Here is a 24,800-nt window from a genome sequence, read left to right as displayed (position 1 = left end):
CTTTTGATTTTGCAGGCTCATAGGTGGAAGGGACTTGCCTTGTCTCAGATGAGACTTTGGACTGTGGACATTTAAGTTAATGATGAAATGAGTTAAGACTTTGGGGGACTGTTGGGAAGGTATGATTGGTTTTCAAATGTGAGGACATGAGATTTGGGGGGGACTGGGGAAGAATGATATGGTTTGGCTGTGTCCCACCCAAATCTCATCTTGAGTTGTTGCTCCCAGAATTCCCACATGTTGTGGGAGGGACGTGGTAGGAGATAATGGAGTCATGGGGGCAGTTTTCCCCGTACTGTTCTTGTAGTAGTGAATAAGTCTCACAAGATCTTATGGTTTTATAAGAGGCTTCCCCTTTGGATTCCCTCTCATTCTCTCTCACCTGCTGCCATGTAAGATGTGCCTTTCGCCTTCCACCATTGTTGTGAGACCTCTCCAGCCACATGGAATTGTGAACCCATTAAACCTCTTTTCATCAGAAATTACCCAGTCTCAGGCATGTCTTTATCAGCAGTGTGAAAATGGACTAATAGAAGGTGTATCATCTTTTATACCATATTTTTACTGTACCTTTTCTATGTTTAGATATATTTACATACACTAACACTTTCCATTGTGTTATAACTGCCTACAGTATTCAGTATAGTAACATACTATATAGGTCTGTAGTCTAGGAGCTACAATATGTGACAGCTTAGGCTATATCCATATAGCCTAAGTGTTTAGTAGGCTAAACCATCTAGCTTTGTGTTAAGTGCCTCTATACTGTCCATGCAATGATGGAATAGCTTAGCAACACATTTCTCAGAACATATCCCCATTGTTAAATGATTCATGACTATTATTGAAAGACAATATTAGTCATTGATAGCAGTCTGCCCTATCCTCTCAAAATCTTCTCTATCTCAACCCATTATTCACATATGTATGCATACATACATACGCATATTTAGCTTCTTTATAATGAGGTACCACCTTACTTTCTTGACTCTAATAAAAGTAATTTTCTCTCTAATACATAACATATAATTTAAGAGTTAACCAATTTCTCCCTCATTCAACTTAAAAGGCAATGCTTTTTGATGAGTGTGACATGAAGAACATAAGAAAAGCTATCACATATTGCCAGGAAGATATTTCTTACCTTTTTTCTGATAACAATAATACATTAAAAACTCAAAATTACCTAAAAATAGAAAATTTGTTGGACGAATTATGGTAAATCTATATGAAGACATACTATGAAGTCATCAAAAAGCAACAAACATGAAATGGTCACAATATATTATGTGGATAAAACAGATTACAAGGCTGCATGGCTTGATCCCAACATTGTTAACAAGTATGAAAAAAAGACAAAGATCAATTGATTGGGCAATCTGTGAGCCAGAACTTTCAAAAACTGTTTTTTGAGAAGTACTATTGATATGTACAAAATAAGATGGTAGGCCAGACACTGGGTTCATATTTTCTTCTTTCTTTAAGTAATGAAAATTTGGCAGGGAACAGTGGTTCACGTCTGTAATCCCAGCACTTTGGGAAGCCAAGGTGAGTGAACTGCTTGAGGACAGAAATTGGAGACTAGCCGGGCCAACGTGGTGAAACCCCATCTCTACTCTTAAAAATTACAAAAATTAGCTGGGCGTGGTGGTGTGTGCCTGTTGTCCCAGCTACTCTGGAGGCTGAGGCACAAGAATTCTTTGAACCCAGGAGGTGGAAATTGCAGGGAGCCCAGACCATGCCACTGCACTCCAGCCTGAGTGACAAAGTGAAACTCTGTCTCAAAACAAAAAAATTAAAATTAAAATTAAAATTAAAAAAATAATCACTCCTGCCAGACCCAACTCTCTTGCAGGTAACAATAAACTCTAGACCAAAACTAAAACAAAACAAGCAAATAAAAATCCTTTAGGCAAGGAAGAGTAAAGAAAAGTAATACAGATCCGGACAGCAGTTGACTCTTGGGAAAAAGGTAATGGCACAAAGTGAGTTATCTGTTTTTAATGACTTTTAGCCTGAGTACACATCAAAGTTGGCACCACACAGGTTATATAAAGCTCCAATAGAAAACTCAGTCTTTCTGGCCTGAAGAACCACAGGGTAGAGTTCAGGGAAATCAGAGCTGCAGAAAAGTAAGGTGGGAATTCCTGGAAAGGAGAGATTCCCAAATTCTGTAAATAAAGCCTGTTCAAATATCTGGCTGATCTCTGAACTACCACCCAAGACAAAATTTGTAGTTTAAGTCCAACCAACTTACTTGTCTGGCAGAAGGGAGGAAGAAAGAAAGGAAAGAAAGGGAGAGAGTTGTGTTAGGCTGTTTGCATCACTATAAAGGAATACTTGAAGCTGGGTAATTTATAAAAAAAGTGGTTTCATTTGCTCACAGTTTTGCAGAGTGCACAGGAAGCATAGTGCCAGCATCTGCTTCTCATAAGGGCCTCAGGAAGCTTACACTCATGGCCAGAGTCAAAGGGGGAGCAGGCACATCACCTGGTCACAGCAGGAGCAAGAGATGCACAGCGGAGGTGCCATGCTCTTTTAAACAAGCAGATCTCACAGGAACTCAGAGCGAGAAACTCACTTTGAATCAAGGCGATGGTGCTAAGCCATTCATGAGGGATCTGCCCCGTGATCCAATCACCTCCCATCAGGCCCCACCTCCAACATTGGGAATCACATGAGATATAGAGGGGACAAACATCCAAACCATATCAGGAAGGAAAGGAGAAAGGGAAGGAGGAAGGGAGGGTGGAAAGAAGAGAGGGAGGAAGGAAGGAACCTTCTCAGAGGAATGTAACTGAACCTAGAGTCTCCACAACGTAACATTCAATATTTTTTATATTGATACCAAGAATCCAACCCCAAATTACTCCAAAGAAACAAGAAAATGTGATCCCTTTTCAAGAAAAAAGACAATCCACAGAATTCAAACCCAGATCCCAGATGCTGAAATTAGCAGAAAAAGATTTTAAAGCTCACATATATGAAAGAAAATCGGTTTACAATAATGTAAAAATCAGAAATTGCAGTAGAGGAAAACTATAACAATGAACTGTAAACTCTAGAACTAAAAAAATGCAATGTCTAAATAAAAAATTCATCGATAGGCTTAACTGCAGAATGAAGAAAACAGAAGAAGAGACAGTGAACTTGAAAAAAGATCAATATTATTGACTCTAAAGAAGAGAGAAAAAAGATACTAGAAAAAAATAGTCTCAGAGACCCACAGAACCATATCAAAAGGTCCAACATATACCTATTTCCCTAATTGGAATCCCAGAAGAAGAAAAGAGAGGGGATAAGACAAAACATATGTGGACAAATGCTGTAGATCTTCATAGAGATTTGTATTATACCGCCATACGTTTGTCAATATTTAATAAATATACACTTAAAATTCACAAATATACACAAAATTCAACAAACATTCACTTGGGGAGCTCATTGTGCATAAAATTGATGTCAGAAGAAAACTGTAAAGAGATTGTTGAAGTCCAGTAAATGATGTATATGTTTAAGTATTTAGAAGGAAATATTTATTGGTGTCTTCAATTTACTCTGAAATTCATTCCCCCCAAAAGGAAGATTAATAATGGATAGAAGAATGCATTGGAGGATGGATATTTGATAAAGCAAGTGTAGTAAGTAATGTTAATGGCAGAATCTATGTGGTAGACATACGGGTATTTGCTATTAAGTGTTTTACTTTCCTGGATGTTTGAAATATTTCTTTTCCTTTTTTTTTTTTTTTTTTTGAGACGCATTCTCACTCTGTCACCCAGGCTGGAGTGCAGTGGCATGATCTCAGCTCACTGCAACCTCCACCTCCCGGGTTCATGCAATTCTCCTGCCTCAGCCTTCTGAGTAGCTGGGATTATAGGCACCCACCACCACGCCCAGCTAATTTTTGTATTTTTAGTAGAGATGGGGTTTCCCCATGTTGGTCAGGCTGGTCTCGAACCCCTGACCTCATAATCCACCTGCCTCAGCCTCCCAAAGTGTTGGGATTACAGGTGTAAGCCACTGCACCTGACCTGAAATTTTTCTAATAAAATTTTGAGGGGAAAAAAGCCATTGTGGCTTATGGTGTTTCAATGGGCTAAGACAAATTGTTTTTTAAAAAACAAGAACTACATGTTGTTTCATCTTCTCTCTATTAATCCTTTGGCTTCATCAGCCAAATTCAGCCAATGGATCTACCTTATTCAAGTAACTATTTAGACTGGGAAGTATAGACTGGTGGAGAAAGCAGGGAAGGAAAAGGACTACTTGATTGTTTCCCTATTTTTCATTGCACCAAATATTAGAAAATAATAGATAAGAGACATGTTTTCTATGTTTACTAATGAAATACAAAATAATTCCTTTCTCTTTCATTCTAGATATGTGAAGGATAACTGAGGTATTATTATTACAGTTATCCCTCAGTATATGTGGGGGATTGGTTCCAGGACCCTCCTTGGATACCAAAATCCATAAATACTCAAGTCCCTTATATAAATGGTGTAATATTTGCATATAACCTACACACATCCTCCCATATGCTTTAAATCATCTCTTGATTACTTATAATACCTAATACAATGTAAATCGTATTGAGATAGTTGTTGTATTGTATCATTCAGGAAAAAATGCAAAGAAAAAAGGCTGTACATGTACAGTACAACCATCATTTTTTTCTGAATATTTTTGATCTGCAGTTGGTTAAATCTACAGATGTGGAACCCATGGATATGGATGGCCAATTATATATTATTTCTTTAAAAAAGTCCAAATTGGCCGGGTGCAGTGGCTCACACCTGTAATCCCAGTACTTTGGAAGGCCAAGGCAGGCAGATCATGAGGTCAAGAGATCGAGACCATTCTGACCAACATGGTGAAACCCCATCTCTACTGAAACTATAAAAATTAGCTAGGCCTGGTGGTGCATGCCTGTAGTCCCAGCTACTTGGGAGGTTGAGGCAGGATAATCACTTGAACCTGGGAGGCGGAGGTTGCAGTGAGCCGAGTTCGCCCCACTGCACTCCAGCCTGGTGACAGAACAAGACTCTGTCTCAAAAAAAAAAAAAGATATAAAAGAGAAAGTAACAGCATTTAAATGCTACATATTGATTTTTAAATGCTTTTTTTTGTTTACCTTAAAGTTCTTCCAGAGGTGAAGGAGTTCCTTTGTGTCCTGGGTTGAATATAAAATAACTTAAACTTTGGCACCACCAGTGGTACTTCTTTGCCATCAGATGGTAATTTGGAAAGGAAATGATCTCCAGTACAGCCAACACTGAGGCTTTACAGAAAGGAAGTCAATGGAGGTACAGAGATAGTAGCATTCTATTTGGAACAGTTGCTTTAAAAGCTCTTTTCACAGAAACTGCACATAAAAGAAAAAGGTCACAAATATAGATTAAATATAATAATCTATACCTAGCATACTTTTATATTTAATCATTTAAGAAGAAATTCCTGACACATAAACTACTCTTGGGTCCTAACAAACACTTCTGGGATCTACATTAATTGTGTCCAGACAATGTTTGAGCAATTAATACATTATTGCCAAAGTGCATTAACTTATATCATAATGGCAAAAGCAGCTTTAAATGGTCTTATTCCCACAAGAATTCATAGATGGAAAACAATTTTATTTTGTAGTTAGTTACACAGTGCTTTCAAGAAAAAATCTAGTCATTTAAAAATACTGTCAACAAAAGCAATTCTTGTCAGTACTACTGGTTAATATCAATTTTAATTACATATAGCAACAATACAAAGAAACAAAAGGTCTCCAAGTCTATAAAAAACCTCAACCAAATCACAAAATAAAATGCACACTCATCCCAGATATACTTTATAATACCATTTCTCCCAGTCATAGCTTCTATGACCCATTTTATTCATTCTCTAGATCGTATGTGATTCCTAAGCTTCATGACTTAAGATGGGAGGTAAGTTACTCTTTACATTATTTAATACTATCTGTAGACTGGATGAAAGTACAACTACTATTGTGTAGAAATTTATGAAATGTTTTAATGTAAAAAAGAAGCCTTCCAACTCACATACACTAGGAAGTTCTGCTTTAGGTTAGGAAATAAAAGAAAGAGACCCGGTGCAGTGGCTCATGCCTGTAATCCCAGCACTTTGGGAGACCAAGGCAGGAGGATCACTTGAGGTCAGGAGTTTGAGACCAGCCTGGCCAAGATGGTGAAACCCTATCTCTACTAAAAATACAAAAATTAGCCAAGTGTGGTGGCAGGCACCTGTAATCCCAGCCACTCAGGAGACTGAGGTAGGAGAATCACTTGAACCTGGGAGGCAGAGGTTGCAGTGAGCCGAGATTGCACCATTGCACTCTAGCCTGGGTGACAGAGGGAGACTCCATCTAAAAATAAAAAAATTTAAAAAAAAGATAAGATTCTAAGCTAACTGATATGCTAGGTAGCTTGATTTAGCCATTCTACAATGTATGTCTGTGGCTATATATATACATACAGATTCAGCTATTCTACAATGCGTGTCTGTGTGTGTATATATGTATAATGTGGTACACCACAAATACACACAATTTATCAATTAAGTTTTTTAATTCCAAAGTTTTTTTGACTAATACACAACCCAACCACAAGTTTAAGAGCATTCTAATTAGATGTCCTTTCCAACACCTGATTTTGTCAGTCTTTCTTTTATATATTCTGGTTAGTGGGTAATGTTATCACATTTTCATTGATTTTGGTCTTCTAATTATTAAAATGCCTGAGACCATTTTCATATATGTTTATTGAAAATGTATACAATCAGGCTGGGCACGGTGGCTCATGCTTGCCATCCCAGCACTTTGGGAGGCCAAGGCGAGTGGATCACTTGAGGTCAGGAGTTTGAGACTAGCCTGGCTAACATCATGAAACCCCATCTCTACTAAAAATACAAAAAAATTAGCCGGTGTTGCTGGTGGGAGCCTGTAATCCCAGCTACTCAGGAGGCTGAGGTGGGAGAATCTCTTGAAGCCTGGAGTTGGATGTTGCAGTGAGCCAAGAACTTACCATTGCACTCCAGCCTGGGCGACAAGAGCAAAGCTCCCTCTCAAAAAAAAAAAAAAAAAAAGTAGCTACTTGGTTGAAAGGCTGAGGTGGGAGAATGGCTTGAACCCGGGAGGTGGATGTTGCAGTGAGCCAAGAACGCACCACTGCTCCAGGCTGGGTGCAAGAGTGAAACTTCATCACAAAAAACCAAGCCAAAACAAAACAAAACAAAAAAGAAAATGTATATAATCATATTTTCAGGGATCTGTGAAATTTTTTTTTTTTTTTTTTTTTTGAGACAGAATCAAGTAGCTCTGTTGCCAGGCTGGAGTGCAGTGGGGCGATCTGGGGTCACTGCAACCTCCACCTCCCAGGTTCAAGCTATTCTCTTGCCTCAGCCTCCCGAATAGCTGGGATTACAGGCATGTGCCCCCATGCCAAGCTAATATTTTTTGTTTGTTTGTTTGTTTGTTTGTTTTTGAGATGGAGTCTCGCTCTGTCGCCCAGGCTGGAGTGCAGTAGCACGATCTCAGCTCAGTCCAAGCTCCGCTTCCCAGGTTCATATGACTCTCTTGCCTCAGCCTCACGAGTAGCTGGGACTATAGGGGCCCACCACCATGCCCAGCTAAATTGTTTCTATTTTCAGTAGAGACGGGGTTTCTCCATGTTGGCCAGCATGGTCTTGATCTCCTGACCTCATGATCCGCCCACCTTGGCCTCCCAAAATGCTGGGATTACAGGCACGAGCCACCATGCCCAGCCAAGACTATTCTTTAATTCCCAAGGCCAGCCACTGTGGTTTCAGCATGTGCCACATCCTGTGCTCGGGTTGATGCCCCACATTCCCATGGTTATCCAAAAGAGGCCCTCAGACTCACAGTGGCCATTATTAATACTCTGAGGTTCAGCAGCGGTGGCACCTGAAAATCTACAAGCATCAGAAGAAACAAGTGCTGCAGAGAGGAGCCACAAACATCACAAACCTGGAAGGCTGGGTTGCCACCCCCTGGATCCCATCGGCTGCCTCTTTCTAACTTTGACTGAGACCTGCCTCCTGAATGATGACGGCTATCTAGATATGAATGAAAGCAGACCCCCTGTGTACCAACATGTACCTGTGGCTGTAAGCTCCCCAAACAGCAGTGAGTCCTACTTGTCATTGGCCCTGGAGGCTGCATCCATGGGCCTGGGTCACAGAGGGTAATGCCTGAAGTCTCCTATGCACAGCACAAGTTGTGCCGTACTGAGGAACAGCTCCTCAGCCAACTCCAAGAACTGCAATTGGATGATGACCCAGTGCAAACATTCCAAAAATAGTGCATCTTGCTGCTGGAAGGGGGCCCTTTCAGGGATCTGGGAGAAGTCATCCACCGAGAGAGTGTTTCCATGCATATCTCTGCCAAGTATTTGTTCTCAGCTCTGCTGTCTCACGATCCAGACCCCACCTGTAAATTAGGCTTACGTGTCATAAGGTTACCTGTTTTAGAAAATTCATGTTGTGCAGGTGACACGTCCCTCACTCACCGTATGGTGTCTCTGGTGCCCAGCCATTATCCTCCCTGGTTCACGCTTGGACACTTGGAATCACAGCGGTGGGAACTGGCCTCCACCATGCTGACTGCTGCCAAAGGAGACACTTTGAGGCTCTTAACAATTCTGGGAGCAATGCAGAAGCACATTCATTCTTCCCCCCTCATCTTCAAAGTGGCCCAAAATGCGTTCAAGATTGCTGCTCCCACTAACAGTAGTACTGACAGCACCCTGCTCAACGTGGCCCTGGAACCTGGGTTACAGGTGATGAGATGACCTTATCATCCCTTAACTGGAGACGCGGAGAGATGGTACGATGGTTGGTGACCTGTGCTTCAGAAATGAGTATAGCCCACCTCCCTCTACCCCCACAGGAAAGGAGTTTCTATACTCTACTCTTGGGACAGGACAACGAATCCTTGGAGCTCTCATATTCCTATTCCTGATGGCCTAAGAAAGGATGGGGCTGCTGGTGGGAGAAGATGGCCTCTGTTCAGCCAGCCCAAGTTCTGTCCTCACTGCTTAAACCAACCATATGCTGATGTCAGCAGCACTTTGACCCTCTCATCAGAGACAAGTCTAAGGGAATGAATTTTCAGCTGCCAATACTCAAGTGTGCCCTTGGGAGGTAGTGGGCCTGGTGGTTTTGTCCCCGTCCCTGTCCATGCTTGTGAGAAACCCCAGACAGCTTGGAGGCTCAGGACCGTTTCTAAAGCCCAAAGCCCCAGCACAAGATTCTACCCTGAGAGGCCCCAGTTCAGCTAGAACCCCTGGCAGATCTGCAACCCTGGCCTTGGGGCAAGCAAACCTCAGGCTCTACTGCTCCATCCTTGTGAGGGACTAAGAGCACCTGCAGAAACCTTCAACCCTCTGACCTGGGGAAGGAAGAGATAGGAAGAGACCCTAAACAAGGTTTGGCCATCTGGGAGGCTTCCCTTGCCCTTGTTTGCCTGAGATCATCTCAAGTTTGCCGAGGAGGAGGGAGAACTCATCTCTGTAGGCCAAGTTCAAACCCCACATGGTAATCTGGGCCGACCTGAATCAGGACCCAGATGGCCACGGCTGAGCTCAGGCTCTCCCTGACAGGTGTGCGGGCCCCAGGGAGCATCTTGCAGAGCTGGTACACACTCTTCACCCATACTGAGGCTGCTGGTATTGTAGCTGCCACAGCCATATCCCACACCACTATCCTGTGCCTCAGTCTTGACTATCCACAGCGGGAGGAACTGGCTAGCTGTGCTTGCACACTGGCCCTGCAGTGTGCTATGAAGCATCCACAGAGCTGTGCCCTGTCAGCCCTTACACTCTGTGAGAAAGACCACATTGCCTTTGAGGCAGCCTGCCAGATTGCCACTGAGGCTGCTGCCGGTGGCATGACCCATTCACAGCTGTTCACCATTGCCTGCTATGTGGAGCTCCGTGGCTACGCGCTCCATGTCTTCAAGCTGGCCTCATTGGCCATGAGCCATCTTAACCTGGCTCATAACCAGGATACCCACCCAGCCATCAATGATGTGCTCTGGGTTTGTGCCCTCAGCCACTCTCTGGGCAAGAATGAGCTGGCAGTTCTCATCCCCCTGGTGATGAAGAGTGTGCACATTGCCATGGTGCTTTCAGATATCCTGTGTGCAAGGCTGCAAGGTGACTGCACCTGGCCTGGCCAGCACCTCAGGCCGCCGCAGCTCTGGAAAGCTCATCTCCACTGACAGAGCTCCATGGCACCAGTTGCTGATGCAATGCTTACATCAACACCACACACTACACCTAACACACATTAGCCATTGCCAGTATGGGCAGTTCATTGAGTTTCTAAGCAAGGCTCGGGAGACCCCCCTGCTGCCCTAGGATGGCTACCTGCAATTTGCCCTGTTCATCAACAACCACAAACAGATCTACAAAGGCAAGAAAAAGCTGATGCTGCTGGTTCGAGAGCCCTTTGGCTGAGAAAGCAGATAGCTCACCGGCCCAGCAGCCTGGGTCCCCAGGTAGTATCAGGTCAGGCCAAAAACACTGAAACATTTGTCCACACTGAGAGGACTCTGAGCACCTGTGGCTGAGGCCAAAGGACCACGGGGCTAAGGATGGGGGAGTCCAACTCTAGTCGATATGCATACCTTTGCAAGCTTCTCACTACAGCCCACTGCTGATGGAGGAAGTGGGCCCTGCAAATCGACCAGAAACCTCCACAATATGCCACCTTCTGCCCCTATGTCCTGCGTGTCCTGGGCATTGGCTCTGTCTCCACTGGCAAACACAGAACACTGTTCCATCTCAGAGATTGCTTAACCAGAGAAATAGATGCATTTATGATACTGTAAATACTATAGTATATGTGTTGCCAATTAATCTAAAGTCATAAGTATTTATAATTCTGGTTCTGATTTGATGGGCGCTTGAGGTAGCTGTGGGTGGGAGGATATGCTTATTGTCTGAGGAGACTCACAACCATTTCTCAGGTTTCCCTTGCAGAGTGTATGCCGTTACCAGTGGGATAGTGGGGGTGCCAAGGAGAAAAATGGCCAGTTAGAAAAAATCCCAAGATTAGTCTATGCAGAATCTCTCACCTACAGACAGGACATTAATAGCCCAGTGGTGGGTGAGTGGCAGAGGCCAGGACTGGACTCAGACTTTTGCCTCACAAAGCTGTGAGGACTCTGAAGCTCCTGCCCCTGCCTCACACAGCCTCGCCAGGAGTCTGCTGAGCACCTTTGAAACAACTGCAGGGAAAAGATGAAGGTCTGGGAAGCCACGGAGCTCACAATATTCATCGACACTGGTCACCTTTGTGTTAGAGAGTGTGTGTATCTGTATGACTGAGTACATGTGTCTATGTGCATAGATATATCTGCGCATGCCTGTCTGTATGTGCACATTATATGTTGATGTGTATGTATGTCAGTTCTATGGCTGTGTACCTGTGTGGATACGTGCACACTGGACTGTGGGTCTCTGTGTGAGGATGTAACATTTGTGTACATGTGAGGGTGCATATCTATGTGTAAATGCTGTCATGTTTTGCATGTTTAGTGTGTGTGTATCTGGGCACACATGAGTGCATGTGTAGAAATATGTGTCTGTGTGTATGCTTGCTCTCCATGCAGCTGTGTTTTTATATGTGTAACTGAGCGTATTTCTACATGTAGGGATGACTGCATGTTCATCTTTGAGGATCTGCATGAATGTGTCCTTTTTGCGAGGTTTCTCTTCGCAGTCGTCTTCAATCTCTCTCACTAGTTAAATGTTTGTTCCCCATCTCTGTGCCTCCTCTATTCGTTCTCTCTCACCAAATGAGCTTCTAAGCACCGGTCTCCCTCTGCCATCAGATTGGATGCTTTCACTGCACAGTTCCCTTCTCACCCCATACTTGCTTTCTTCCCCTGCCTTTCTACCTCAAGCTTTCTCTGCCTGCTTTTGTCACAGTCCAATGCTTGCTGACTTGGAGGCTAGGGCTGGTCTGCACTTAGCCTCTCCCTTCCTAATTTCTAGCCCTAGTGAGCAGCCCTGTCTTAGCCCTGGCTGCCCTCCACAGTGTATCGTCATGTTCCTGCTACCTTCCCGACCCCTATGCTCAGCCTGGAATTGTTGGAGGAGACAGCAAGGACATTCAGAAGAGTCAGTTGGTTACCAGTGCCTTTGTGTTTACTCTTTTATGTGTTAGATCCTGAGTTGGGGGTGGAGTTTGATAAAGAAGGGGTGGTATAGCTAGAATGCAAAATAAGAACTTCCCCATCTGCTTTACTTTTTATTTTGTTGACAAACTGTCACCTTTTCTACTCCAAACTGACCAAGAAGTTGTATTTGCCATTCATGGCTACTCAAGTCCTACTGCCCAGCCAAGAGCCCCTACAATGTCTCAGCCCATTGGGTTGGTTAAAGAGAGAGAGAAGTGAGAGAGAGAGGTCACTCTCATTTTTGTATCACAATTGCCCTTCTTTTTAGCAAATGTGTGAACTCACAGTGCTTTTCTATGAATAAACCATGGATCACATGAAAGATCATTTTTCTTAAAGAAAACAAAAATTGTCTAAATTTTTGTTTAGACAATTTTGTTTAGACAATCCCCAGAGGGGACCAGCAAATACTTAATAGAAGTTTATAGATTTCCTGTGAGTGCATATGGCTCGGGGTGACCTGATTCTGTAAAGCAAATGTTATTGTCCTCCTCAAATTCATGTGTTGAATTCTATGTGATAGTATTTGGGGGTGGGGCCTTGGAAGGTGATAAAGTTCATGAAGGCAGGGACCTCATGAATGGAATTGGTGCGCCTATCAAGGGGACCGCAGAGAGCTCCCTCATCCCTTCTGTCACTGTAAACACACAGTAAAAAAATGGCTGTCTATGAACCAGGAAACCAGCCCTCTGCAGACATGGAATCTGCTGACCATTTGACCTTGGATTTTACCATCTACAGAACTGTGAGAAATCAATTTTCTGTGCTACCTAGTCTATGGCATTCTGTTTTGACACCCAGATTAGCTAAAGTACCAGCATGTCAACTTGCACACATAATTCTTGGAAACTCTGATGCCAAATCCTTGATGGCAAAAGGTGATTGATCTGCCGGAGACATGAGCCTACATCTTCCCTCTTTCCACAATAAACCAGAGAGTCAAAACAGGCAAGAGTGGGTCAAGGTCTTCTAAAAGCCATACCTGAAAAGTTTCCAATAACAGTTAACTCGATGGTAATTCAGTCACACAAACAACCACAACAAAAGACACAACTATCAGAGATTTTCAGGATAGCCTCAAAAACACCATCTAATATTAGGGAGTTCAAAAAGGTGAGAAGTTTCAGAAATCAAACTTTATTTATATTTCATTTCATAAACTTGTAATTCTAACACTATTAATAAATGGTAGGGCAGGTGGTGGCATGGAGAGCCTGGGGCACAACAGCTGTCTTTAAAAGCTTTCCTTGTTGTACCCTTTGGAGCCACCTCCTGGTCCCCCAACCCCTGCCCACCTGTTAAGAGCCCGTTCGGGGCAGCACATTAGGGGCAAACAGCCTGGATGCCCAGTTGCAGACACGCATCCATGCCTGGCAGAGGAGATTGCATCTGAGAGCAGGAGGAGCTACTGGAACTCTTCTTCCCAGCCTTCTTTTAATGCTTTTGAGCACCTTCTGCTCAAGGATATACCCCAGCAGTATTAGCACAACAAACAGGCCCTGCAGCAGCAGGGCTGTGGTTCTAATGAATGAGAGAAGCTCCTTTCCAGCAATGTACAGGAGTCCAGTTTGAATGCCCTGGTCCCCACCTCCATGTTTGCCACCATGCCCAGGATGAGGGGCAGCATGGGAGCTGCTGGCTGAAGCTGTGCTAGTCACCCCTTCCCTCCCACTTCTCTCTCCACCCACACTTTCAGCTCCAGGGCTAAGGCCAGTGGCTACAGTAGGTGCCATGATTTCAGGCAGATCCTCCTTGATCTGGTCCTTGGCTGGAGCTCCCTCCAGCTCCAGCACTCTCTCTGGAGGGGGCTCTTCCCATGCTGGCTCTGGCTCTACAGCTGGTGCCGCAGGTGTTGCTATTTCTGCATATTGACCAGGAGCTGAAAATGGAGAAAGAGTCACCAGCATCAGTCACTTTCCACTGGAATTTCCAAACACAGAGACAACCTCACTGAATTCAAAGGAATTCCATCCCAAAAGCACCACCCCTGCAAAGTCTTCCAGGCTGCAGCCACCTCACCATCTGTCTGTGCCTCCATGGGCTCCTGAATCTCCTCCTGGACAGGGACAATGTGCAGATGCAGCCCCGATGGGATCTCTGGCATGGCCTGGCCTGCTAGGACCTGCCCCGGGCTGCCCCGTGGTACCTGGGTGCGCCTTCTTACAAAGGGCCACAGGCATCTGGGGTGAGGAATGAGCCTTCTTTGGCATCGTCGGAAAAGGCTGTCACTCCTGCCATTCCTGAAGCAGCAACCTCTCGAAGTGGGGAAGCAACATGAGAACATCTTGCTCTCTTGAGCGTCTCCCACCAAGTGAGCTGGTTACGGCACTGACTCTAGGATATGGGCGCCTGGTTACCAGACTTCTAAGTTCTGTTCATGTGTGTCATCATCAAGGAAGTGAGGTCGCTTCTTTAAGGTTCTGTCCCCTCGGCCCCCTCCTTCCTTAAGACCTACTCAGGACTCCACTGGGCTGCTGACTGCTCACCCTCCCCCCAGGTCAACTCCTTACCTGTCCACAGTTATGTCCACCCAGGGCCTGTTTGGACACCTGTGCCTGATGTTCACCAGGGGCCGGATGTCCTCAGGCCTGATGTCCACCTAGGGCCTGATGTCTGCCTTGGGCCTATGTCCCTCTGGGGGCCTTGTGTTCACCTGGGGACTGTATCCATCTGGGGCCTGATGGCCTACCAGGTCTTGTTGTTCACCTAAGGCCTTGTGTCCACCTGGGGACTGGTGATCACCTGGGGCCTGGGTGTCCACTTAAGGCCGGATGTGCACCTAAGCCCTGAGTTTTCACCTGGGCCTGATGATCACCTGGGGACTGGGTGTGTACCTTGGGTCTTTTCCCTTTTCCTGAGCAGGGCTTGCAGTTTCCAAACCAGACACAATCTCCCAGTTGGAGAAAGAAAAAGGATCCTAGATGATAGTGAGACAAATTTCAGGAAACTCCATCCAAATAAGTAAATGAGAATGAGGATATAGGATTCATTGTAAGTAACATTTTCAGTTGGTGTTCCAAAGTTATCTTTTGCCTGGGTACAGTGGCTCACATCTGTAATCCCACCTGTTTGGGAACCCAAGGTGGGAGGATCACGAGGCCAACAGTTTGAGACCAGCTTGGGCAATATAGTGAGACCCCATCTCCTAAAAAAAAATTAAAAAATTTACCAGGCATGGTGGCATGTGCCTGCAGTCCCAGCTATTCAGGAGGCTGAGGTGGGAGGATCGCTTCAACCAAGGAGTTCAAGGCTGCAGTGGGTGAGGATCACAACACTGAATTCCAGCCTAGGTGACAGAATGAGACCCTGTCTCTCTAAAAAACAAGCAAGCAAACAAACCAAACACCACAAACAAATGAAACCCCTCTTAGCAAAATACTTGCATGAGGTAATAAAAGGTAAGCACCAAATGCCTACAACAAACATATGTCATGATGAAATATTAAATGCTTCCCATAGAATTAGGTTCAAGACAAGATTCCATCCACCATCACATTTCAATTCCACATTGCACAATGTAAAGGGGCTTGCCCAAGGTCATAACATTGCTCACTGGGTAAGTCAAGAGAACCCAGTACAGCACTTTAGATCCTTCATTTTAGTTTTGTTCTAAAACTGCTCCTGTTATCCTTCGAACATGAGTCTCTTAAGTATTATCATTTGAATTCATGTATATTAGTTCATTTTCACACTGCTCTAAAGAATGCCTGAGACTGGGTAATTTATAAGCAAAAGAGGTTTAATTGGCTCAGAGTTCTGCATGGCTGCGAAGGCCTCAGGGAACTTACAATCATGATGGAAGGCAAAGGGGAAGCAGGCAATTTCTTCACAAGACAGCAGGAGACAGGGGAGAGCAGGGGAAACTGTGACTTATAAAATCATCAGACCTCATGAAAACTCACTCACTATCATGAGAACAGCATGGGGCAAACCGCCCCCATGATCCAATCACCTCCCACCAGGTCCCTCCCTTGACACATTGGGATTAAAATTCAAGATGAGATTTAGGTGGGGACACAGAGCCAAACCATATCATTCTGCTGCTGGCCCCTCCCAAATCTCATGCCCGTTACACATTTCAAAACCAATTATGCCTTCCCAACAGTCCCCCAAAGTCTTAACTCATTCCAGCATTAACCCAAAAGTCCAAGTTCAAAGTCTCATCTGAGACAAGGCAAGTCCCTTCCACTTATGAGCCTGTAAAATCAAAAGCAAGTTAGTGACTTCCAAGATACAATGCAGGTATAGGCATTGGGTAAATGTTCCCATTCCAAATGGGAGAAATTGGCCAAAACAAAGGGGCCAATGGGCCTCATGCAAGTCCCGAATCTGGTAGGGGAGTCATTAAATCTTAAAGCTCCAACATGATCTCCTTTGACTTCATATCTCACATCCAGGGCATTCTGATGTGCACTCCCAAGGCCCTGGGCAGCTCTGCCCCTGTGGCACTGCTGGGTATAGCCCCTTTGGCTGTTTTTACAGGCTGGCATTGAGTGCCTGCAGCTTTTCCAGGGACATGGTACAGCTGTTGATGGATCTACCATTCGGGAGTCTGGAGGATGGTGGCCCTCTTCTCACAGCTCTGCTAGGCAGTGCCCCTGTGGGGACCCTGTATGGGGGCTCCAACCCCACATTTCACTTCTACCCTGCCCTAGCAGAGGTTCTCCATGAGGACTCTGCCCTTGCGGCAGACACAAAATTATATATATTATTATAGTTGATATTCTGAGGTAGAGATACAATAAGCTATCAGTTTGATTAGGAGGTCTGGGTTTTGCTTTATCTATGGTAATGTAAAAAGGCAGGAAGATTAGTATGTTACAAGTTCACTGCAATTACAAATCAGTTTCTGTGCATATAAGAAAGCAGAAAATCAGAGACCTAAGGTCTTGATAGATATGAAAGCAACCTTATGTGATATCATGCCCACATCTTTGCCTCAAACGCTCACCTAAAATTACTAGTGAGGACTTTTTTGTCCTGCTGTTAGTATTTGATAATTCTAGCTAGCATGCACTAAGATATGGATATATGAATAATAACTTGATTTTATAATATTAATAACAGCTTAATTTTAAACATATATAGTGCCTTGTACTCTACAGAAAATGTACACTTTCCTTTTTTCTCTAAATTAGGTTTAATTTATTTCAGAAGTTTCTAGATTTTATTGTCTCTATTTACCCAAAGCTACAAGAAGAGTCAAATTCATATCTTTAAATGCTTTCATTATCAATCAAGAAAGAATAAAGTGAAATGAACAAAGAATTTTACTCAAGAAACTAGTGAGAAATCAAAGAAATGTCCAAAAAGTAGGATACAAGAATTAATCAAAACAGATTAACAGTGGAATAAATAAATGAATCCAACTGGTTCTTTGTAATGGAATGTGGAAAGACATATTCTATTCTTCTGGATAGGAAGATGAAATATCATAATCATATCAATGCAAGTTTTATGCATGCTCAAACATGTATAAACTAAGAACAAATCTGAAAGGACAGACAGCAAAATGTTTGCAGTTTTTTTCCTTTAAGTGGTGAAATTAAAGGTAATACTTTTCTTTTTTACACTTTTCTATATTTTCTAAATCTTCTGTAATGAACATGTGATTTTATGATCAGGAAAGAATAAGACATTTTTAAGATGCCAAATTACTTCTTGTTAATACATATAATGCAAATGCCAATCAAAATAATAAATAAATAAATAAATAAATGTAATAAATATGTAAATATAATAAAAGAGTCAGATGAGGGACTGGGGAAGAACTTCAAAAAGGGCCACTTGGGAGATTAAACATTATGCAAAAGAATAATGAGGAATCTAGGCCGGGCGCAGTGGCTCATGCCTGTAATCCCAGCACTTTGGGAAGCCGAGGTGGGTGGATGACAAGGTCAGGAGATCAAGACCAGCCTGGCTAACATGGTGAAACCCCATCTCTACTAAAAATACAAAAAATTAGCCGGGCGTGGTCGCGGGCGCCTGTAGTCCCAGCTACTCGGGAAGCTGAGGCAGGAGAATGGCGTGAACCCGGGAGGCAGAGCTTGCAGTGGGCTGAGATGGTGCCACTGCACTCCAGCTTGGGCAACAGAGCGAGACCCCATCTCAAAAATAAAAAAAGAGTAATGAGGAATCTTAAAGCAAAAAAAGAGAAAGTAATCTTATTCTACAAGATATTAAAACCTAATGCAGAGCCTGGCTAGTAACTTCTATTAAAACTACTTCTATACTTTAAATAAAATATCTGCAAATTTAGAACACAGACAAAGATAGAAACTCCTCACATGACCCACCATGAAGCCCATCAGATGGCAGAATGCAGAATCAGGTTGCAATGGACTGATCTTAAGACAGATGAAGCAATGGAGAAAAATCTTCCTGGAGCTGATGGTATAATTTGCTTCTTGAAACAATGACAGTCCATGAAATAAGGTGGGAAGATGTTTTGAACCTCTCTCAGCAGCAGATCCCTAAATCACAGACCCAGAACTTGGAGGAAACAGGAAACAGGAGGCCATCTCTGCACCTCTCCAGCACTGCTCTGGTTGGTGAGCAGAATATCATACAATCATCATGATTCTTATATCAAAAACCAAAATTCTAGACTGATTAATTTTTAAATGAGAAAAGTTATCATTTATTTGATCTTGGGCTAGGGAAGATATTTCCAAGCAAAAAGGGTAAAAAGAAGGAAAAAGAAATGATTAACAGATTGGAAGGCAATAACAATGTAATATCAAGTGTTGGCAAGAGCTCAGGGAAGTGCGTGTTCTCAAGACTGCTGGAACAAATTGGTTTAATATTTCTGAAGGGCAATCTGGCTGGATATATTAGAAGCCTTTAAAATGTTTATGCTCTGACTCAGTAATTCAACATCTAGGAATTTTTACTAAATAAGTAATAAGACAGATGAAAAAAGTATTTACAATATTGAAAGACTGGAAAGAACATAAAGGTTCAATAATACATATATGTTCAACAACAGGGGACTAGTAAATATGAATTATTTGTATGATAAAATACTATCTAACCTTAAAATCATGTTTTAAATAATATTTAATGATGAGAATATGCTGAGAAAAGTTTAATCATTTTTAAAAAGTTGAATGCAAAATGAAAGTTAATAACATGTACAAGATTATTCTTTTTTTTTTTTTTTTTTTTTTTGAGATGCAGTCTCACTGTTGTCGCCTGGGCTGGAGTGCAATGGAGTGATCTCGGCTCACTGTAACCTCCACCTCCCAGTTTCCAGCAATTCTCCTGCCTCAGTCTCCTGAGCAGCTGAGATTACAGGTGCCCACCACCACGCCCAGCTAATTTTTGCATTTTTAGTAGACACGGGGTTTCACCATGTTGGTCAGGCTGGTCTCGAACTCCTGACCTCAGGTGATCCAACCTCCATTGCCTCCCAAAGTGCTGGGATTACAGGCATGAGCCACTGCACTCGGCCTATTCTAAAACTTTTTAAACTTATGAGATACACATATGCACACATATATCTGGAAGAAAACTCCAAAATAGTGGCAATGTTTTGGAGGTAAAATTGGGAGTGATTTTAATTGTCTGTTACTAGCAGCTAAAAGCATGCCAATAGACCTGGCAAACTCCCACTCAATCTTCAGAACTCAACTCAGGTGCCACTTCTTCCAGGAAGCCCTCCTGTGCTACTCAGCCCCGTATTATACTAGGTGTTCTGCTTTGCAGTAGACTAGAGTCTGGGCATAACTCTGTGATATTCTTTCTTTCTTTCCTTCCTTCCTTCCTTCCTTCCTTTTTGTTTCTTTCTTTCTTTTCTCTCTTTCTCTCTCTCTCTCTTTTTCTTTTTCTCATTGTGTCGCCTAGGCTGAAGTGCACTGGCACGATCTTCTCAGCTCACTGCAACCTCTGCCTCCCAGGTTCAACCAATTCTCCTGCCTCAGCCTCCCAAGTAGCTGGGATTACAGGCAACCGCCACCACTCCCAGATAATTTTTGTATTTTTAGTAAAGATGGGTTTTTGCCATTGTTGGCCAGGCTGGTCTCAAACTCCTGACTTCAGGTGATCTGCCCACCTTGACCTCCCAAAGTCCCAGGATTACAGGTGTGAGCCACTGTGCCCAGCTGATATTCTTTATCAGTGCATTGTACTCTCTGCTTTGATTCTCCACATCCCAACTACACTTCGAACTGTCTACCATCAGAAATTTGGGTGTTTCCTTTTTGTATCCCACTGCCAATCTGTCTGCAATCTAACAGGCCTTCAAGCTGGAATGCTGGCTTCATGAGTGGAATAGACTAAGCAAATCCTTCTCTGTGCTCTGTGACTTTAGAGGTTAAGGGCAGAAATGTGAACAAGGATGGGCAAATACCAGTAAAAAGCTGTCTCTCCTCACCTTGGCCAGCAGGCTGGAAAGATGTTAAATTTCACCAATTGCCTTTAGTAATTCTTGCCTGAACTCTCTGCAAGACTGTTCCAGTAGATCCAGAATACCATGCTGCTTACTAATGTGTGAGACACATATGAGTTTCCTGTGGATCTGTGACAATTGACCAAAGCCTTGGTGGCTTAAAACAATAGAAATTATTTTTCTCACAGTTCTAGAGGTGAGAAATCTGCAATCAAGGTGTTGGCAGGGCCGCGCTTCCTGCAAAGGGCCTAGGGGGATTCCATTTCTCACCGCCTCCAGCTGCCATGGTTCCACATGTTTCTTCTGTGGCTACATCACTCCCCTTCAGCTTCCCAGCCCCTGCAGGTCACGAAGGCACAGGAGGAGGAGGTGGGAATGGGTGTGGAGGGCCACACACCAGGCCAGGGCAGCAGGCACTCAGAACACAGTGGCCTAGAAGCGGGGTACCAGGAAGCCATACCAGCCTTCAGGGCCCCAGGCAGGCTCCCTCCTGCCAAAGACCTTTGTGCATGTTGTTCCTGCCTTCTCAAATGTTCCTCCCAATCGTCTCTGCCGCTGCATAGCAAGGTAACTTCTACTCAGTCAAAACTATCACTGTCTAGCACAACCTAAATATCCATAAACAGAAAACATCAACAAATGACAGTGTATTCATGCAATGAAATACTATACAGCAATGAAAAAGAATGACCTATGACCACATGCAACAATATAAGAGGATCTCACAGATGTCATTGTTGAGTGAAGAAGCTGGACTCAAAAGAGCACCTTCTGCATGCATCTATAGAAGGCAAAAAGAAGCAGAATTAATCTACAGCAAAGGGCTAAGAAGAGTGGTTACTTCTGGAGGGAAATATTAGATGGGAGGGAACAAAAGAGCCCTTTAGGGGCTGGGCATGAACTTGGTCTTGTGCAGCTTGGTCTGGGGGCTGAGCCTGAGTGCACCCGTGGGTAAAAGTTCATCAAGATGAACACTTAAACTGTGCACTCTCCCTACGATGAAAAAGTAAAAATAAAACAGACCCCTTTCTCTGAGAAGCCTTTTCCCAGACTAGAGCACCTTCTCCAGCATGAGCTGCCAGGGTTCTGTGCACCCCTCCTGCAGGCTATTGTTGCACTGTGACGGTCTGTTTCTGCTTGGGATGGTGAGGTGGTCGGCTCCCCCAGACAGTAAGCTCCATGCAGGAAATCTCTCTGTCTTTCTAGGGTCTGTATCTCCAGTGCTCAGATCGGAAGCATCTGCTGCAAGCGTGGGTGACCCCCATCGTGGAACAAGTTCACTCTCTGGCAATAGCAATGTGAGCCTTCTGTTTCCAATGTGAGTTTGAAATCCACGGCCAGTGAGAGATTCATCAGATTTGTAACAGATTAATCCTGGACCTATTAATCCTGGACCAGCTCACGTTGTCCAGCTTCGAGGCCCTGGGAAGTTGCCACCAGGATGGGGTGTGGATCAACTTCCTCCAGGATCCAGAGAGCATCCCAGCCAGCCTCAGGGTCAGGAAAGGAGCCCAGCCTCTCCAGGAGCCAGACAGGCTCACAGCAGGGTGGGTTGGGGGCATGTGGATTGCTTGAGCCTAATGAGGGGAAGAGGAGGAGGCACTGCAGAGAGGGGTCTCATGCTGTCTTGCAGCTCTCCTGGGGCTGAAGCTGAGTGCGGATCAGCTGGCCCTGGTCTACAGTATACTGGGGCTCTGCCTGTGTGCCATCTTCTGCGGCTTCCTAGTGGCAGTGGCCTGCTTCCTCAAGAAGAGGGGGGATCCCTGCTCCTGCCAGCCCTGCTCAAGGCCCTGTCAAAGTTCGGCCAAGTCTTCCCAGGGTGAGTGCATGAAACTGGGGTCCTCGCCCTTCTTGCTGCTTGGGTGACAAGCCTCCGGCCATCCCTCAGTCCTGTCACCGCCCCTGCTTCTAGGTGGAGAGGCCTGGGGCTCATCCCTGTTATTCACTGTAGCTTGATAAAATCAGATTAAGACATCCTGGCAGGCAGATACCTAGGAGAGCGGCACCTGGGAAGGGTGGGTGTGGGGTGCTGGGCTTCGGGCTTGCCTGGGCCGGGGGTTCTCAGGATTCAGGGACATCAGGGCTAAGCCCTGGAGGAGGTGTCCCTTTGGCGGGCATGGCAGGCTTGGGCCTGGACAGAAGTGAGAGCCAAGATTTGCCTGCCTACCCCTGCCCCAGCACAGGTTCTGGTCAGCAAGTGAGGGACACTGACACCCACCTGGGTCCCCTGGTCCCCCTGGTGATCATAGCCTGCTGATTGCCCTTAGTTCCTGGGTCAGGGGAGAGTATAGCTGCCCACACCATCACCCCTACCCCGGTGCAGGGCCAGGCCTGGCCCACACCCTCCACTCTCGCCTCTGCAGATCACGAGGTGGAAGCCAGCAGCCCTGTGGGCACATCTCCTGAGCCAGTGGAGACCTGCAGCTTCTGCTTCCCCGATCACAGGACCCCCACCCAGGAGAGTGTGGTCATACCTGGGACCCTCAACCCCGTGGGTGATGGAAGGTGGAGGCACCCTGTGAGGTGCCCTGATAGATGGTAGCCTTGGCATTGTGTGCGGATGCACCCAGGAGAGGGTCCCAGGTGCCTGAACAGGGGCAAGGAGGAACAGGAGGAGGGAAAGAGATGGAGAGAGACAGAGAGGAAAGGAGAGATGAGGAGAGAAACAGAGGAGGCAGAGAGGAAGAGAGAGACAGAGCAGGAGGTCATGGCTTTCTGGGTCCCAGTTCCGAGTGCAGCTGTAAGTCATCATCACCTAAACACATGTGCAATAAAGTCCTTGTGCCTCCTGCTCACAGCCCCCGAGAGCCCCTCCTCCTGGAGAATAAAGCCTTTGGCAGCTGCCCTTCCTCACTGCATTGTAGTTGTGTCTAATGAACCAAGACGTCCTGCCTATCACCTTCCTGGGCTCTAGGCTCCACCAAATGCTGCCCCCTCGTTTTGGGAGGACCTGTGGTGCCCCCATCTCACCAAGCTCCTGAGGAAGCTTGTGACCTTGGGTTGAGCCCTAAGCAGCCGGGTACCCTCTAGGGCTCTGCTTCTCTCTTTCACTAAGAGGGAGAAAGAGACCAAAGAGCAGTCTGCAGGGAGGGCGCCTGTGCAAACACCCAGGGAACCAGGGGCTTGAGCTGTCTTCATTTCCTTATAGACACACATTCCCTTCTGTGCCTCCTTAGTGAGGGCATGAAGCACAGTGTGTGTGTATGTGCAGGTGTGTGCATGCACGTGTGTGTATGCATGTGTGTGTGCATGTGTGTATGCATGTGTGTGTGCATATGTGTGTGTATGCATGTGTATGTGCATGTGTGTGTGCATGTGTGTGTGCATATGTGTGTGTCTGCATGTGTGTGCATGTGTGAGTGCATATGTGTGTGTGTGCATGTGTGTGTGTTGTGGGGGTGTGCAGTGGACAGGAAGGAGAGGGCAGCTCCAACTCAAAGCTGCAAGTCTCTCTGAAAGAAAGATCGAGATTCCCTGGACCACAGCAAGAGAGACTTTTCATTTGCCTCCATTTTTTATTAGCATTTAAAGCTATATTTTGAATAGCATGCAAACCTTAAGTTGCTTAACTATTCTTAGAAGCATTTACACAGTAAGATAATACATGATAATGTACACTGAAATTCTTCACCCTGCACCCACCAAAATTATCTTGCATACCTACAGCCCCCAATGAATCCCATGGGAGATGGGGTAGGCAGGGAACTGTGGCCCAGGCGGGACCCCTCAGTGGGGGCACTTGGTCAGTCCCCAAGGCTCTGCATGGCCCTCCAGAGACTCTGCTTCCCACTGGCTCAGTCAGCACCACAGAGGGTGGATGGGGGAGGTGGAGTCGGGGCAGGGAGGACAGTAGGGGGAGGACAGTCAGGCACCCCATGTCCTGGATTTTGCAGTGGCTGGGAGGAGGCTGAGGGCTAAAGGCTGACTGCCCTGAGAGCTGGCCGAGGCTGGAGGTGGGGTAGTAGGGGCATCCCCACTGCCTGCAGGGCCCTTGGTCACCCTTGTCACCCCAGGCTTCTCCCCAGCAGCACTGGGCAGCCCCATGAGAAAGTGGCCAAGGCAGGGGTGTGGACGGGTCAGGGAGGGAGGGCTCATTCTTAGGCTCTGACAGGAAAAGGGCCAAAGAAGGGCCAGGTGGCCAGAGGGAGTCTGGGCCAGGCAGGATGGGGGAAGGTGGGGAATAGGAAGGGTCAG

At 45.2% G+C, this 24,800-nt stretch overlaps 2 protein-coding genes and 1 pseudogene across 3 annotated transcripts; 2 read left to right on the top strand and 1 right to left on the bottom strand.

Moving 5' to 3' along the window:
• The first annotated feature begins 274 nt into the window (after nucleotides 1–274).
• LOC129029847 (zinc finger SWIM domain-containing protein 5-like) lies at nucleotides 275–10,490 on the top strand (annotated as a pseudogene).
• Nucleotides 10,491–13,340: 2,850 nt separating this feature from the next.
• LOC129029844 (CMT1A duplicated region transcript 15 protein-like protein) lies at nucleotides 13,341–14,561 on the bottom strand. The gene is made up of 2 exons (XM_054474683.2): nucleotides 14,237–14,561; nucleotides 13,341–14,096 (listed from the first exon to the last, which is right to left on the bottom strand). Exons 1-2 carry the CDS (start codon nucleotides 14,499–14,501, stop codon nucleotides 13,516–13,518), a joined length of 846 nt encoding a protein of 281 aa, XP_054330658.1. The 5' UTR covers nucleotides 14,502–14,561; the 3' UTR covers nucleotides 13,341–13,515.
• A 78-nt stretch (nucleotides 14,562–14,639) lies between these two features.
• Nucleotides 14,640–23,462, top strand: LOC129029845 (tumor necrosis factor receptor superfamily member 13B-like). Of its 2 annotated transcripts, XM_054474675.1 has the most exons (5): nucleotides 14,640–15,208; nucleotides 21,813–21,904; nucleotides 22,005–22,153; nucleotides 22,240–22,425; nucleotides 22,970–23,456. In XM_054474675.1, the coding sequence occupies exons 3-5, from the start codon at nucleotides 22,048–22,050 to the stop codon at nucleotides 23,146–23,148; spliced, it is 471 nt and encodes a 156-aa protein (XP_054330650.1). In that variant the 5' UTR covers nucleotides 14,640–15,208; nucleotides 21,813–21,904; nucleotides 22,005–22,047; the 3' UTR covers nucleotides 23,149–23,456. The 2 variants fall into 2 exon arrangements, with proteins under 2 accessions (XP_054330650.1, XP_063511447.1); XM_063655377.1 differs by having other exon boundaries at nucleotides 14,648–15,208; nucleotides 21,813–22,153; nucleotides 22,970–23,462.
• The last annotated feature ends 1,338 nt before the right edge of the window (nucleotides 23,463–24,800 follow it).

Source organism: Pongo pygmaeus, chromosome 19, assembly GCF_028885625.2.
Source record: "Pongo pygmaeus isolate AG05252 chromosome 19, NHGRI_mPonPyg2-v2.0_pri, whole genome shotgun sequence".
NCBI classification, from domain to species: Eukaryota; Metazoa; Chordata; class Mammalia; order Primates; family Hominidae; genus Pongo; species Pongo pygmaeus.
The sequence above is the reverse complement of the archived record's forward strand: the minus strand, read 5'-3'. Positions and strand labels throughout refer to the sequence as shown.